This window comes from Macaca nemestrina, chromosome 3, assembly GCF_043159975.1.
Source record: "Macaca nemestrina isolate mMacNem1 chromosome 3, mMacNem.hap1, whole genome shotgun sequence".
NCBI classification, from domain to species: Eukaryota; Metazoa; Chordata; class Mammalia; order Primates; family Cercopithecidae; genus Macaca; species Macaca nemestrina.
Genome location: NC_092127.1, coordinates 87,694,160 through 87,711,765, shown reverse-complemented (window position 1 = coordinate 87,711,765; position 17,606 = coordinate 87,694,160). Strand labels below are relative to the sequence as shown.

Below are 17,606 nucleotides of genomic sequence, written 5' to 3'. Positions count from 1 at the left end.
GGGGCGGGGGGTTCGCGGGTTGCACAATATCCTAGAAGGTCCGCGGCTGGAGCGGGTAGAGGAGAACCTGGGGCGGGGGAGGGGAGGCGAGGCGAGGCGAGCTGCCCAGGCGCCTGCGGCACACGGTGCACCCAGGCCACCGCGGCGCTCCGCTTACCTTTCACCACCCTGTCGGTCGTCGACAACTTGGGATCAATTGCCTTAGGCTCGGACATCTCCAGCCGCCGGAGGACAGCGACGCGCTGCTCGTCCGTCCGACTGCACACCCCGACCGGACCGGCGGGCCAGACACTCAACGCCGCCGCCGCGCTGCAAACCGCTCGGCTGGAGGTCTAGGCTCTGAGCTGGCTTTAAAGTTGCTGCCTTCTCCGCGCGTCCCTCCTCCGCCGCCGCCGCCTTCACTCCTCCTCCGCCGCTGCCGACAGCCCAGCCGACTCGCTCTGGGCTGCGCGTGTGTGGTGGTTATTTATTTATTTTCTAAGCACGCCTCCCGGTTCTTCTTTTATTCTTGGGGGAAGGGGGATGGGGAGAAGAAGCGCACACACGAGCACCCACCCCGGCACAGAGAACCGGCACCGCGGAATGGAGCCCCACGCGCGCACACACGGTCGGGATTAAGACCGATCACATGGGGAAGGCCGGGGGCGAGGGAGGAGAGGCAGGGCCGCCGATGTCAGTGCCACCAGCCGCACCTTGGCGTCCCCGGCGGCGGAGAGGCGGCCGCCGCTGCTGCCGCTGCCGCTGCCGCTGCTGCTGTTGCTGCTGTTACCGCTGCTTCTCCACACCGAGCGCCGCCGCTGGTGCCGCGGCTGCCGGAGACGTCCCGCCGCCGCGATCGCCCGCGCTCGCCTCTGCCTCCCCGCGCCGCTCCTCCACTCACACAGGCACAGTCGCGGAGCTCGGCAGACACAGTCCCGGGCACAGCCTACCCCCCTCCGCCGCTGCCGCCGCCGCCGCCGCCGCCGCCGCCGACACCGCGCCCGCCTCCGCCTCCTCCCCTTCCTCCTCCCGGCCCCCGCCTCTTGCGCGCCGGCAGCCTCCTCCTCCCCACTGAGCCCGCCCCCGACCTCCCGCCCCGACGTCGGAGTCCCGCACGTTCATTGGCTAGAGTGCACATCACTCAGTGCCAGGTGGCGGCCTCTCCGCTCGTCCCGCCTCCCGCTCCTCCTCGTTGTCCCCGCCCCTTGCTCTGTTTTCTCCCAGCTGCCGGACCAGCGGGCCTGCAGCCTCCACCGCCCAGTCCCTGCTCAGGTGTCACTTTTGCTGGCAGGCCGAGATTAGGGAAAGAGAGTGGGCAAGGGGTCGCGGCCGGGAGGAGAAGGGCTCTACCACGCCACCCTCCTTTGGCCTCTGAACGCGGACCCCGCACACGCACACCCGCGCCTCTTTGGCAAGCGTGCCTTGTCGGCTGGGTTAAGCCGCAGTGTGAGTAGCCAAGTGCAGAGGGTGTCTCCGGGTGTTTGCGTGGCCCACGAGAGGGCAAGAAGAGAAAAGGCGGGGATAGGAGGGAAGAGGGTGGGGGTAAGAGGCAGCCCTGAGAGGGCGGAGGAAGGAAGAGGCTGGGAGCTTGGCGCCCGCGGCGCAGCTGCCGTCGCTGCCGCAGCTGTCCAGGGAGGTTCGCCAAAACGGCGACAAATAAACAACTTACCTTGCGGAGAAAAGCTGCGACTGCGATGGGGTGTACGGTTGTTTTTGCTTTTGCGTTGGCGGCGTAGGGGCTGTTACTGTGTCCCACCCAGGCGTGCACACCGAGCGGCGGGGCGCTGTGGAACGCCGGAGCGGGCTAGCGGAGGAGCATGCTGATCAAGCCCCAGCGACCCAGGGCAACTCGGAGTTACCTGGGACAGCCCTGCGGATCTCCAAGAACCGAAGAGACTGGAGAAACACGGGAAAGGGTGGCCTTTTCCCTGTTCACACACACACACACACACACACGCAGCCACTGGCCGGGACAGTTGACACCCATCTTCCTTCCCTGCTCCTTCGAGTCATTCTACACCCGCTTGGTGCTGCCAGTGCGGGCAGGGCCTTGGAGTCCAAAGCGGATCCCCACACTTGTCCCTCCGGTTGAAAAGAAACTAGAGAAGAGAAAGTCAGGCTCGGCAGAGCTAAGAGTGATAGTGGCCCAAATGTTCCTTCCTGGCCCGCCTGCTGTGCCACAGAGTCTGAAAAGCGGGTCTCCGTCTACCAGAAGGTCACCTCCACACAGCCCCTCTCCGCGACCAACCGCAGCACCCAAGGACTGGCAACGTGGTTGGAGGTTTTGGGGGGAATTATGAAGAAATCTGAATAAATTTCTCACCCTTCGTCTTTCCTGTTTTATTTCCAAAGTCCTTCAGTATCAGGTTTTTCCTATTTCCTCAATTGACCACGGGTCCAATAAAAGATTTGATACCACACACACACACACACACACACACACACACACACACACACACACGAAAACGAAAAATGTAGGGAGCTGGGAGATGAAGCCAGAAGTGTTTTGGAGACAAGGATTAGATTAAAGCTCAAACTTGAAAATTTTGAGTAAGAGACTGATTGTACTGCAGCATGGCTTTGATGTGGACTGCACTGTATAGAAACACACACTAGATACCTCTGTGGAGGCCTAGCAAAAAGAGCAGACGCAGGGTGTATCCCACCAGGATAGGGAGCCTGCCACTGGCACTGAGATTCTGCTGCCCAATTTCCAACCCCAGTATACTGGGTGGCAATTAGACAATTCATTCAATAAATATATTTTCTGTACTCCTTTTATTTATATGCCAGACACTGTGGTGGGTAATTAGGTGGGGAGGGAGTGTATTCGAAAATTGTTCTTGCCCTCAATAAAGCCTAGAATTTTCAGAGAACATAAAATTATGAGCTCTGAGAGGTCACTGTAATCTCCTCAGGAAGAGGTTGTTTAAAACAGCCTCCTGAGCACAGGCAGAGCTAGTTGCTAAGGCAGATTTGGGAAGCTGGTCCCTGGCCAGATGGCACACAGTGAGGGAGCGATGCCAAGACCTGTGGGTGAAGAGGGCCTGCTTCAGAAAGACCAGGAAACCATGTCCAGGGATGCTCATTTCCAAGGCCAAGACATTCTCTCCTACATATTAGAAAAAAATGAAGTTCCCACCGTTATTTGGACTAACTTTTTACTGAGTATAGGATAAACATCTTTGAACCAAGATCAGAAGGCTTAAAATGTCAGCACCATATAAAACTACACGATACAGATAGGAAATAAAGGCACACCTTTCAGGCACACCCTTTAGTCCGCTACAAGTCTAGGACACCTCCTAGCTAAGGTATGTATGGGGAAAAAAAAGTTATGACTCATAATCACTTCCCAACACATTATCAACAGGAACTTTTAATGCCTGTGTATGATTCCATAACTGCTGCAACACTGACACCTCTTAAACAAAATTGGATCCTGCTCTAAGGGAAACAGGACAGCAGCATATTAACTAGCAACAACTTGTGTTCATACACTTGGCCTCCTGAAGTAGACAGCCAGATCATCTTTTTAATTCAGATACTGTTTCAGATGTCCTACCCTCTCCTACTGCCATTCTTTTTCTGTCCTGTCGAGAGGTCCCTAACCTTTCCGGCAACAGGGACTGGTTTCGTGGAAGACAATTTTTCCATGGATGGTAGTAGGGGGTGGTTTCAGGATAAAACTGTTCCACCTCAGATAATCAGGCATTAAATTCTCATAAGCAGCATGCAACCTAGATCCCTTGCATGCATGGTTCACAGTAAGGTTTGCACTCCTATGAGAATCTAATGCCACTGCTGATCTGACAGGAGGTAGAGCTCAGGAAGTAATGTTTGCTCACTCTGCTGCAGATCTCCTGCTGTACAGTCCAGTCCTAATAGGCCACAGACTGGTACTGTTCTGTGGCCTAGGAGTTGGGAACCCCCATATTAGACTGCCCTAGCAGTCCATAATTATATTACCGCTTGCATGAGAATACCTTATCTTTGGAATTTACATTTTGAAGGGATTACTTCAGTTCCCAGATGCTGACTTTGACAATGTCCTGCTTATCAAGAAATCGTAGCGGGCAAAAACTTGAAAAAAGACAACTTTTTGTCTACCAAAAAAATGTGTTTTCCCTTCCTTAGTATAATTCACTCTGGGAAGTGTCTGCCCAGTGAGGGATCCCATTTCTAGCCTGACCAAGTAGGTCCATGTGACTAGTTCTGATCAACAGACTGTGGGCTGAGATGGTTGGTCCCTCTCAGGCCAAGGCAGTTAAGCAGCGGTTATACATTTTCTAGTCTATGGACTCCCATCCTTAGCTGAATGCAGAGACTTCTAAGACCCAGGGCAGGCAGAACCCCAGAGACAAAGAGGAGAATCCCTTAATTACAACACAGAGGAATGCTGCCCACTTACTAAGAAAATATGCATTAGGCTTTACCCATTTATTTTGCTACTCCATTAAAATGTGGAGATATGTTTGTTAGAATAGCTAATATTACCAAATTAATTTGCAAAAGTAATATATTAGTTCAAAAAGTACAATCCTTAGCAAAACCTAGAATTATTGTTTTACTGTAATATAAGAGAACTACCAGAAGACTAAAAATACTCTTACTTCTTTTAATACATGAGCATCAAATCTTAATTATCTGTAAACGAATATTCTTTGACCACTTGTGTTTTGAACACCTGTTCTGTACTAGGTCCTACGCTACATGATGCATAAAACGTAGGGAGGAAAAAAGGATTCAAAGATTTTGTTCCTTCATTCAAGGATTTAAAAGTTTTATATGATCATTAGATATATATTCTCTCTGCAAACATCTAGGTGTGAGGTGCTACTTTCTCTTTCTATTGGAGAAGAAAAACTGTTAGATATACCAAAACTAATTATGAAGATAAATATGTAGGCAAAAAAGAAAATATTGTGGATTTGGAATCATCTGTGCATTTAAGTGCTCCACAGAGCTTACTTCCATTGGTGCAAATCATAGTAAACAAAGTACGTTTTAGTTTATTATTAAGTGCTCTATCAGATGCTTTATTTTTAAAATAAAATAAAATATTGTATGTTATATTCTGTTTTGAAAATAACGGGCTTTCAAAATTTTGAACTTTCCTTTGATTCTTGGATGAATGTGTTAGCATTTGGATATTACGGTTGAGTAATAACTTCTGATTATGGCGGGGTGCAGTGGCTCACTCCTGTAATCTCAGCACTTTGAGAGGCTGAGGCAGATGGATCACGAGGTCAGGAGTTCGAGACCAGCCTGGCCAATATGGTAAAACCCCGTCTCTACTAAAAATACAAAAATTAACCGGGTGTGGTGGTGTGCGCCTGTAGTCCCAGCTACTCGGGAGGCTGAGGCAGAAGAATTGCTTGAACCCAGGAGGCAGAGGTTGCAGTGAGCCGCGATCATGCCACTGCACTCCAGCTTGGGTGACAGAGTGAGACTCCATCTCAAAAAAAATAAAAATAAGTAAATAACTTCTGATTATGACGCTTCTGAGGCATTCACTTTTTTCTGAGTAGCTAATGGTAGACAGCAGTATGTCTGCCGTATCCTCACTTAAGTTAGTGGAACACAATGCTGAGGAACCTGCAAAGTAGACAGTCAATCCTGATAGGGCCACGAATGCATATGAGACTTTGATTTATTATCTTAAAGCTAATTCCTGTGACATTTCCTTCTCACATTGTCTAGTTCTACCCTGCTTCCATAGAGGTCCTATGAAATATGCTGTTCTACATAGATCTAATTTGAGGTTCAAACTAAAAGGAAGTTTTACTGCTTATTTTTTTCATTGCTCTTGAAATTTTGTTGAGCCTTGTTTATTTCAGAAGGCAGTTTTACCCATTTAGAAAAGCTATTTTTCAAGGAGTATAAAAAATTTTTATATCAAATGTATCCAGGAATAAGTTTATTTTTTTCCCATTAGGATTAAACTATAATTTATGGAATTATATGCTAAATGTATGCAGAAATATGTATTTTACATAGAATTTAGCAAGACAATCTGTGATCATTATTCATTTGTATTTAATAAATTATCATATTTATTTTATTTATTAATAGATTTGTATCATCATCTCGTATCCTAGTTTTGGGCACAGAGTAGGTGCTCAACAAATTTTGTTGAATGAATTCTTAAAATGTATTGGTATCCACTATATAAGTTACTAGCCTAAGTAATATAGTTCCTAGTCTCAGAGAAATTTCAATATGACTCATAAAATTAAAAACATGCACATCAACCCCTACACACACATACACACACACACACACACACACACACACATATGCTGGAGAGAAATGTTATTAGTCCTTTCTCTTACTTTGAATTTTAATTTTATTACTGATTTTGAAAATTATAAATACATTAATGGTGCCAAGTCATAAATATTTGCATTTAAAATATATGTGCTATCATATTTTTAAACATCCAAGAAATATACATACTGTAAAACTTTATGTATTCTGGATTCTCTAAACTTTGAATTTCAGAATGTTTGACATGAAATGAGCTGAAGTTTACATTTTAGGTGCTTTGAGAATGACTTCAACAATATCAGTAAAAGGCTTACTAATCGAACTACAGGTACAGACAAATCGTAGGAGATCCGGTAAATCAATTTAGGAGAAAGTTTGTCAGGACCTTTAAAAGCACATTTGCATATACAAAATCAATATAGCAATTAGTAACGAGTTTCACTCATCTAAGTTGGCAAAGATGTATTTTTTACTTGAAACAGATTTTGCCAATTATTGATTAAAAAATTCATGAATTTGCAAGTAAATATTCTACCATTTAGAAGAATCAGCTAGCCTTCTTTCCATTTATTTCCAATTAGTGAGATTTTTTTTTTTAACTACTATTCATGGCTAGTGGAAGGCATATATTCACAAGGTATTTATTGAGGCTTGGTGTGGTGGCTCACGCCTATAATCCCAGCACTTTGGGAGGCAAAGGTGGGTAGATCACCTGAGGTCAGGAGTTTGAGACCAGCCTGGCCAACATGGTGAAACACCATCTCTACTAAAAATACAAAAATTAGCCGGTCATGGTGGCAGGTGCCTGTAGTCCCAGCTGCTTGGGAGGCTGAGGCAGGAGAATCGCTTGAACCTGGGAGGTGGAGGTTGCAGTGAGCCAAGATCGCGCCATTGCACTCCAGCCTGGGCGACAGAGCGAGACTCTGTCTCAAGAGAAAAAAAAAAGTATTTATCGAACACTTATACATATCAGGCACTAGGAATATAGTATGAAAAAAAGCAAAGCAAAGCAAAATCTCTGACCTCATAAAACTTATATTCTAGTGAGGAGAGATAGATAACAGTAAAGAAAAAATAATAACAGTTACACACACAAAAAAAAACATGTCAGGCAAACTAAGTAGTAAGTGCAGACAATGCACAGTGCTAAGGACATTGACAGAAGTGATGGGAAGAAGGGTACTATAGTCAGCCCTCTATATCTGTGGATTCTACGTTCATGGATTAGGCCAACTTTGAATCAAAAATATTTCGGGAAAAAAGATAACTACATATGTACTGAACATGTGCAGACTTTCTTTACTTGTCATTATTTCCTAACAAGACGGTGTAATAACTATTTACATAGCGTTTACATTTTGTTAGCTATTATAAGTAATATAGAGATGATTTTAAATATACAGGAAGATGTGCATAGGTTACATGCAAATTTGTGCATTTGGGTATCCTCAGGAAGTCCTAGAACTAAACCCCACAGATACTAAAGTACTACTGTACTTGTTGTAGACAGCTTGGACCAGGAAGGCCTCCCTAAGAAGGTGATGTTTGAACAGAGATTCAAATGAAATAATGAAGATATTTATGCCAGTATGTGGAAGAAGAGAGTTCCCAGTAAAAGGAAGTGCATGTGCAAAGGTCCAGAGTTAAGAGTCTACAAACTCTGAAAGGAAGCCAGTGAAGTTGGAGCAGAATGAACTCGAAAGAGTGGTACAAGATAAGGTTAGGGAGATCATGAAAGGTCAGATTATGTAGGGCCTTAACCATAGGAATGACTGAATTTTATTCTGGGTGAAATGAAAGGGATTTTGTTAGGAAAGTGATATAGTAGGACTTAAATTCAAAGAAAACAATCATTCTTGTGTAAAAACTGACCCTGGATGTAATGGAGGGAAGGAAGAATGAATAGAAATGGGAAGATGCAGTTAAAAGACTGTTGTCATAATCCAATGGAAATAAGGTAGTTTGGGTTATACAGTTTAGAAGACAGTGGTGAAAAGCATCCAATACCAAGTGCATTTTAAAAGTAGAACTAACAGAATTTGTTGATGGATTGGATACAGGATGTGAGAAAAAATTAGAAAAGGAATCAAGAAGAACTATAAGATTTTGAGTCTCAGCGAATGGAAGAGAGGAGCTAACATTTACTAAGAAAGAAAACATTAGAAATGGACAGCATATTTGGTAGAGAAGATCTAAAATTAGCTTTAGATATGTTAACTCTGAGGCGCATATTGTACATGGAAGTGGAAATGGCATGTGGGCAGTCGGATATATAAGCCTGAACTTGAAAGTCTGTGTATAAAATTGGAAATCGTGGGCATAATAGTACTTTATTTCAGTTAGAAGGTAGGAAGAAAAGGAGGTACCAGCAAAACCAACTGAAAGATTCAGCTTCTGGGATAGAAAGGTAATGTCCCCACAGTCAAGCAAATGCATTGTGTCAATCAAGCTGATATGATAAGTAAAATGACAACTGAAATTTGATTGTTGATTTTAATGGAAAGGGAAATTCTTTGTGATCTTGACAAAGCAGACTTGTATACCTAACTAAAACAGTGCCTCGTCACTCTCTGCCTCTTTATAGGGATTCAGTTCCTTTTCACTATTTATAACTACTTGACATTGCATCTGTATGTATGCTGTGTTTGACTTATTTGTTTGTTGGTCTTCTGTCATCTTGTTAGCTAATATGAACCTTGAGAGCAGGGACTTTGTTTTGTTCCCAGCTGAATTTCCAATGCCTGGAACATGCGTACAATATTCCAGGTGCTTAATATATGTTTATTGGGAAAAAAAACAAATATTTGATTACAACGCTAGTCCATGTTAGTTTTTCTAATCTTCTAAATAGTTTAAATAAGCATTTCAAAAGATTTTTAGGAAAAACTAAAATTTAACATTTAGGTTTTTTAAAGTTACAAAGTCAACTTTCGTAGAGTAGAGAGTTGACTCAGGCCTTGAGGATGACAAATGGAATTCAGGAGTTTAGTTTTTAGCATGAGGTGTGTCTCTCACACATCCGTACTGTAAGAATAATTACTTATATAGATCCAAGGGAAGGCCAGTATTACTCATATCTCTTCCTTCTCCAAATACACAAAGGGTTCTATTGTTTGCTTGCAACATCTAAGCTATTCTCTGGTGATAAATTAGGACAGATAGCAGCAATTTTCAGAGGAAGTGGATACAGTTTGGGTTATGGTTGTTTAGGAGCATTCCCTCAAAAGAGTTTCCCTCTCTATTTCAGGGTGTTCCTGATGCCTAGAGCAGAGAAATCTAGTCAGTCCTGGAAATCGTGTTAATATGCTTTAGGGTGCCTGTCCTGCCCACATCCCTGCTGTAGGTAAAATGCCTCAGTAGCCTCACCTGCCAAGCGATCATCAGGTCACAGGTTTAATCACTGTCATTACAGGATATTGGACTAGGGTGGATGAACATCTGACTAGGGGGTACCCATGGGCTGGTAACCTTTAACTTCCCTAATCTAATTTGCACAAGTAAGCTGGATTAACCAGATGCCCTCTGTGAAGGGCTTGCCCTTAAAATTCAGAGGAAAGTGTATGGTTGTTGTTTGAATACAGGGAATTGCAGGCTGGGGTTAAGGTAGCCACTAGCACATGATTCATGTGCAAGGTGTGTAAACAGATGAAGCCATTCTGGGTAGAGGGGTAATAGGTCAGATTCAACAGGGGTGGAGAGAGCAGAAAGAGACATTTCAAAATCTGTGTCCTTTTTGTCCTTCCAACGCATGATTGTTTAATTTTTTTCTGGCTATATAAACCCCTAAGTACCCTTACAATAAGCCCTATTTTCTACAGTTAGTTTGAGTGTTATGTTCCTTACAACCAAAAGACCCCTAAAAAGAGCAGCTAAGAGTATTACTTTATGCCCTCTGTAAGTTTTCATCTACTGATTCTGGTGCTTATGGAAATGCTTATCTACAGTAGAGAATGATCATATTCTACTTTCATCTTTGCCTATACCACTGTTTCTATAGCACACTCAGTTAAAAAAAAAATGAAAGGAGAAAAATCAGTATGGATGGAAAGAGGGATAGATAGACTTTGACTAGGTAGTCTTAGTGAATTTTTGAGCTATTAACTGAATATTCTCCATGATTATTTCCATGTCATGATCAGGCAGGTTATAGGCTATGCTGCAGTAAAAATGGAAAATCTCGGTAGCTTAACAAAAGTTTGAATTTCTCTGCAGGTCTGGGCAGCCCTCCAGGCTGACTCAGCATTCCAGCTTGCTACAATCAGATAGCACAAATATTAACACGTGCTTCCACAGTCACCCAGCAGGACTGGAGAGGGCTGAAGGTCTAAGCCCTAGCAATCAAATGCTTCTGCCTGGAAGTGATACTCGTGAATGACCACATTCACATTCCATAGGCTGAACTCATCATTTGGTTAAACCTAATTTCAAGGGAGGCAGAGTTATGTGATTCTCCCACATGTCTGAAATTGGAGATCAAACATTTATAAAGAGTAATATGCCAATCAGCATATCTAAATAACCCATCTAATCCTGTAGGACCCATATGCTACTCATTACAACCCAGTGACTAGGACATTTGTCTTATCTGTTTGACATGCCACAGTTAGTCCTGGAATGACTGTGGAACATATGCACATACATGCGCATGCACACACACACACACACACACACACACACACAGTGTATTACATCTTTATTAAAAATTAAAGTTTTTAATTTAACTTTTTTTGGGTGAAAACTTACTTTTTGTTCCTCATTCACGACCTAAGAATTTCTGTTCTCCTAAATATATAATACCTACCTCCTGCGTAATTGTAATGCATAGTCAGCTATCTAAGATTGGAGTACCTAGATGTAGACCCTAAGATAAATATTCATGTAAAGGTGATTTATTAAGAAGTGTTCCAAGGAAAAACCAGGAGGGAAGGAGGAAAAGTGACATGGAAGGGAAGAAAGCCAAGCAAGGGTGATATGTCAAGTAAAGAGGGTAACTTTGGCCCAATCCTGCAGGGGTCCTCTGGAGACTTATGTCACACCTCTGAGCTGTCCCCATCAGGGATCAGGGAGCTGAGTATTTGTACCCACCAGGCTTGTGTGATCAGATGGCCTCAGGGAGATACGAATTCCTAGGCACTTCCTGCTTTCTCCACATTCGGGCAAAGGCCAAGGAAGTGTGAGGACAATGGTCTGACAAAGATGCAGATACAAGCACACAGGGAGCTGCTGTGGAAGTGGAAAAGTTTGGGAGAGGCTCAGGGTCGAGGTGTTGAGGGCATATGCTAGTCAGAACTGATAGCCTCTTGGATAAAGGGATGGTGCAAGGAAAATGACCAGATCACCGACTTAACGATGCAGTGGGGAAAAAAACAATAATCTCTCCTTTTATTTATTTATTTAGTTAGTTAGTTAGTTAGTTAGTTATTTTTATTTATTTATTTTTTTGAGATGGAGTCTTGCTCTGTCGCCCAGGGGGGAGTGCAGTGGTGCGATCTGGACTCACTGCAAGCTCCGCCTCCCAGGTTCACACCGTTCTCCTGCCTCAGCCTCCCAAGTAGCTGGGACTACAGGCACCCGCCACCATGCCCGGCTAATGTTTTGTATTTTTAGTAGAGACGGGGTTTCACCGTGTTAGCCAGGATGGTCTTGATCTCCTGACCTCGTGATCCGCCTGCCTCGGCCTCCCAAAGTGCTGGGATTACAGGCATGAGCCACCGCGCCGGGCCAATAATCTCTTCTTATCTCACTTCGGATTACGCTCCTTCTCCCACACCCACAATGAATTTACCATCCTAAGAATAAGGATGATGAATTTCCTGGGCAGATTCCTTCACCTTTTCTAATCCCCAAGTGATGTACCTTACATTGCCCGAAATTTTTAACTCATGGAATATAGCATTTAATTCCTTGATAGATAAAATGAAAATATTCCTAAAACAGGAAATATATTGACTCATCTCAGAACTGAGATCTGTCCCAGATATTTGCAGTACCCCCTCTGCCCAGACTGGGAAGGCATTAGGTGTATGTCGGATATTTTGTCTGTTCAGAAGCCTCATTTCAAAGATGACTTATCCACATGATTCTACATGGCCCCATCTCAAGGTTATAGTTCCATAGATCAAGATTGGATCCATGTTGCCTTCTTTTCCCATGAGATTTCTTTCTTTGGAAAACTAAATTCAGTCTCTTCTCTGGAAAACAGGTCATGTTGATACTAAGAAGCTTTCAGCAGCCATGTTATTCTACCATATGGATTAGGAAAGAAGAGAAGGTGGTTCTACAGAAAGAAAAAAAAAAAAAACATGAATCAGAAATGCAGAAAAGAGCAGAGATGACAGAAGAAAGACTGCTGATATTCCATTTCCTAATTCCACTGTGTTCCCACGACCCAGCTACATGACAGCCCTTGGGGTCCATGAGACCCCCACAACATTCTTATAATTCATTAGCATTTAAGCTGGAGTTTGGTTGAATTTCAGTTATGTACAACCAAAGGGTAGTAAGTAATAAAGAAATGTATTCATAATTGCCAAAACTTGGAACCAACCAATATATTTTCCAGTAGGTGAATGGATAAATAAACTCTGGTACATTCAGGCAATGGACTGTTATTCAGCACTAAAAAGAAATGACCTATCAAGCAATAAAGAAACATGAAGAAAACTTAAATGCATATTACTAAGTGAAAGAAGCCAACCTGAAAAGACTACATAGTGTGTGATTCCAACTATCTGACATTCTAGAGAAGGCAAAACTATGGAGACAGTATAAAGGTCAGTGATTGTCAGAGGTCAGTGGGAAGGAAGAGATAAACAGGTGGAGCAGGGAGGATTTTTAGGGCAGTGAAACTACTCTGTGTAATACTATGATGGTGGGTACATGTCATTCTACATTTGTCCATACTCACAGAATGTACAACACCAAGAGTGAACCCTCATGTAAACTATGGTCTTTGGGTAATAATGGTGTATCAATGTAGCTCATCAGTTGTAGCACTGTACCACTGTGATGGGGGACGTTGACAGCAGGAGACTATGCATGTGTGGGGGCAGTAGGTATATGAAATATCTTTATACCTTTCTCCCAGTTTTGCTGTGAACCTATAATTCGACTTAAAAATAATATGGGAAACTAAGAGTAACACAGTTTCTCAGCTGTAAACTCTGACTAGGACAAATCCTGGGTCTAGATCTGTGGAGCCACCTTCTCTCCAGAGGTCTGGCAGAATGATGGGTAGCCTAGAGGCTATAGTGGTGACAAGCATAGCCCTGGAATATAAGAAGGCTTTCTAGAAGGCACTGTCTCTTCCCCCCCCCCCATAACTCTCATCACAGAAACTTTACCTTTCTTTCCCTCTTTTGAAATTACTATGGTGCATTATTCCAGGATGTGAAAACCTCTGGGGTCTCATACAAATAAACAATTTGAGAATTGATAATAATGGAGCATCATAAGATGCATCCAGGAAGACATCAATGCATGAAATATTGAAGAGGAAAGTGCCTTTTCTAATCTAGGTTGAAAGACTGAAAGACTGATGGGTAGTCCCCTGTGACTTGATCTATCTCCTGAAAACCATGTGTTACTTATACATGTTAGAATTTGCAAGTGAGATGATAGTGGGGATACATATTTACATATTTATTGAAATTGAAAAACAAAATCAGAGTTTTCTTTGTCCTCACAGAAATTTCCACTTTAGTTATTGCTTCACAATTAAGAACTGGCTTTGCCAATGAAGTTCTTTGGCAGACATTTTCTCTAAATTAATTAAGTTAAACGTGCTGCTCTATTGTTTTGATGAAAAATATTTAACATATAAGTGCAACACACAATTTGCTGGAATTACAATTATGTTTAATTATTAAATCATCAATATAAAACTTTAGCTAACAACTGAAAAATATAATGTAAAAAAATTATTTTGGAGGCACTCCAGCAAAAACATTGGATATCTCTAGATCAGCAAAACATATTCACCCAGACTTAACCACTATGACAAAGACACGCTGGTCAAACCCATTTTTTTTCTTTTCAGACTCTTGAATGTCTCATGACCTAGGACCACACACTTTGGCCGATTAGCCTAGTGGCCCAGTTTTCAAGCATTTGCTAGTTTCTAGTTGTGACATGTGGAAAGAGAAGACACAACACAAGTATACTAGGTACCCAAAAGATGATCTTTTCTGATATTCTAAGGGTAATTAATTTTACTTGTTTTATAAATTTGCATAATGCTAATATCAAATTTTTATAGTACTCTATAGCTAATAAAATATTTCATGTATTATTTCATTTTATTCTCATGAACTTTGAGCACATTTTTTTGCCTATATCTAAAAGTTTGAGATAGAAATTCTTTTCAAATGATTTATTGAGGGAGTATCCTCAGGAGAAGGGGGTGTGAGATAGGACAAGAACTAGAAGACAAGCAAGTGAGTGGTTTCAGCTGGTCACTAGCTTCAATCTAATCCCACAGACAAGCTTTGTGCACAAATTGCACCACAGAGTTGTACCCCCTCCATGCAAGGGGCTGGCTTTCCATACCCCTGTCTCTGAGGGCAGGGGGAAGTTCCAGTTTGACCAATACTCTGGAGGCAATTCCGTAGAGAAGAGGGACGTTGTCATCAATATTTAGGGGAAATGGGAGATGGATAATCTAGATGGTAAAGGGAATCTGGGAGGAGCATCAAAAATGTCTCCAGTTTTTTATTTAGAAATAAACCAGGCCGGGTGCGGTGGCTCACGCCTATAATCCCAGCACTTTGGGAGGCCAAGGCGGGTGGATCACCTGAGGTCGGGAGTTCAAGATCAGTCTGACCAACATGGAGAAACCCTGTCTCTACTAAAAATACAAAAAATTAGCCGGATGTGGTGGTGCATGCCTGTAATCCCAGCTAGTCAAGAAGGCTGAGGCAGGAGAATTGCTCAAACCTGGGAGGCGGAGGTTGCGGTGAGCTGAGATGGCGCCATTGTAATCCCGTCTGGGCAAAAAAAGCAAAACTCCCAAAAAAAAAAAGAGAGAGAGAGAGAAAGAAAGAGAGAGAGACAGAAAGAAAGAAAGAAAGAAAGAAAGAAAGAAAGAAAGAAAGAAAGAAAGAAAGAAAGAAAGAAAGAAAGAAAGAAAGAAAGAAAGAAAGAAAGAAAGGAAGAGAGAAAGAGAAAGAAAGAAAGAAAGAAAAAGAAAGAAAAGAAAAGAAAAGAACAGAACAGAAAAGAAAAGAAAAGAAAAGAAAAGAAAAGAAAAGAAAAGAAAAGAAAAGAAAAGAAAAGAAAAGAAAGAAAGAAAGAAAATAAAGTGACCAAAGCTCAGAATGTTTAAGTATCTTGTGCTGGAGTTCTATAGACAGTAGATAATGCAGCTATGGTATAAGGTCGGGTTTTCTGACAGATATAGATTCTTCCCATGCTACACAAGTTCATGTCCAATTCATATAGTTTATGGAGCTAAACAATACAACGTGAAATCAGAATGACATTTACTAGTTACATCCTTGGATATTTACCCTTCGGGAATATGACTTTAGGCAAGTTATTTAACAAATAAAAGTCTCAATTTCTTAAACTAAAAAATGTGAATAATATTAACTACCCATGGTACATTTCTGAGGATTAAAAAAAACATGGAAATCATCTATCATTGTGCTTTACATAGTGTATATACTCCCAAATATTCATTTTCCTTCCTTTTCTCTTTTACCTATGAATGGACACATTAAAATAATCTAGAGAATATATTAGACAACACAGAAATGTGTAGTCATGTGACTTATAGGGAATATTGTCAAACTGATTAGATTTTCTAGAAAGTCCTTCTAGTTCAAAAGCTTTAAAATTGGCTACTACAATTTGGTAAGCACTTTCTCATTTGAACCTGTGTACTTAAAAAAAAAAAAAAACTATTGAAGTGTGACATACATACAGAAAAGTGCAAAAGTCATGTGTATAGTTTAATGAATTATTGCAAAGTAAACACACCCCTATGTAACCATGACACAGACAAATATCAAGAAATAATAACATTAGTCTGGGCATGTTGGCTCACACTTGTAATCCCAGCACTTTGGGAGGCCAAGGTGAGCGGATCAGTTCAGGCCAGGAGTTCAAGACCAGCCTCGCCAACATAATGAAACCCTATCTCTACTAAAAATACAAAAATCAGTCAGGCGTGGGGACACACATCTGAAATCTCAGCTACTTGGGATGCTGAGGCACAAGAATAGCTTGAACTTGGGAGATAGAGGTTGCAGTGAGCTGAGATGGCACCACTGCACTCCAGCCTGGGTGACAGAAGGAGACTGTGCCTTAAGAAAATATGTAAATAAATAAGTAAATAAATAAATAAATAAGAAAGACAGACATTACCAGCAGCTTGGAATCACCCACTCCCCCACTTAAGACCCCTACCAATTACCTATTACCCTCCCTATTTCATAAGGGTAACTCTCAGGACTTATAACAACACAGATAAATTTTTTGCTAGTTTGAAGGTGATGTAAATGGAATAAAATAAAATTAGCATGTTCAACTGGGTGCAGTGGCTTACACCTGCACTTTAGCAGGCTGAGATGGGAGGAGTTCAGGGCCAGCCTAGGCAATACGGCCAAAAACCGTCTCTACAAAAAATACAAAAATTAGCCAGGAATGGTGGCATTCCTGTAGCCCCAGTTACTCGAGACTGAAATGACAGGATTGTTGAGTCTAGGAAGTCGAGACTGCAGTGAGCCATGATGAAATCACTGCACTCCAGCCTGGATGACAAAGTGAGACCCTGTGTCAAAATAAATAAATAAATAAACAAACAAAACAAAAACAACAACAACAGAAAACATGTATCTGCTTTCTTTCACTCAACTGATTTATGTTTTATGCATAGTTCTGTTTTTTCCATTTTCATAGCTGAACAGTATTACTATAGATGTATATTCATTTAAATATTTTATTTAAATATTTATTTAAATAAAATAAATGAACATTTTATTGTTTGATGAACAATAAAATGATGAACAAAATATTTTGATGAACAAAAATATTGGTGATGAACATTTTAGTTGTTTTCAGTTTGGGACTATTACCAACAATACTGCAGTGAATATTACTAAGCTTGTCATTTGCTATGCATGTGCATACATTTCTTTAGGGTAAAAAAATTATTTGCTGAATTATGAAGTATGATGGTTAGCTTGAATTCATACTGCTAATCAACTTTCCAAAGTGTCTGTAGCAGTTTACACTCCACTCCTCAGCACTAGAAAGCTCTTGTTGCTCCATATTGTTACCAGCCCTTGGTTTTCCCTTTTGTTTTTGTTTTTGCCATTCTGGTGGCATACTGTCATGCACTTACCAAACTTATGTTT

The 17,606-nt window shown here is 41.9% G+C and overlaps 2 protein-coding genes across 4 annotated transcripts in view; one reads left to right on the top strand and one right to left on the bottom strand.

The window, feature by feature from the left end:
• Positions 1 to 1,738, bottom strand: part of LOC105486352 (protein phosphatase 3 catalytic subunit alpha) — a 337,248-nt gene extending 335,510 nt beyond the window's left edge. For 2 of the 3 annotated variants that reach the window (XM_011749206.3, XM_011749207.3), the window contains exon 1: positions 158 to 368. In XM_011749206.3, coding sequence (XP_011747508.1) covers positions 158 to 215 — 58 coding nt within the window. In that variant the 5' untranslated portion in view covers positions 216 to 368. Of the gene's footprint in view, positions 1 to 157; positions 369 to 1,648 lie in introns of those variants that run through there. The other variant, XM_071093251.1, reaches the window with a different exon arrangement.
• Positions 523 to 2,421, top strand: LOC139362249 (WAS/WASL-interacting protein family member 3-like). Its single transcript, XM_071092687.1, has 3 exons — positions 523 to 572; positions 620 to 1,425; positions 1,716 to 2,421. The coding sequence occupies exons 1-3, from the start codon at positions 523 to 525 to the stop codon at positions 2,069 to 2,071; spliced, it is 1,212 nt and encodes a 403-aa protein (XP_070948788.1). The 3' UTR covers positions 2,072 to 2,421.
• Positions 2,422 to 17,606: the final 15,185 nt, after the last annotated feature.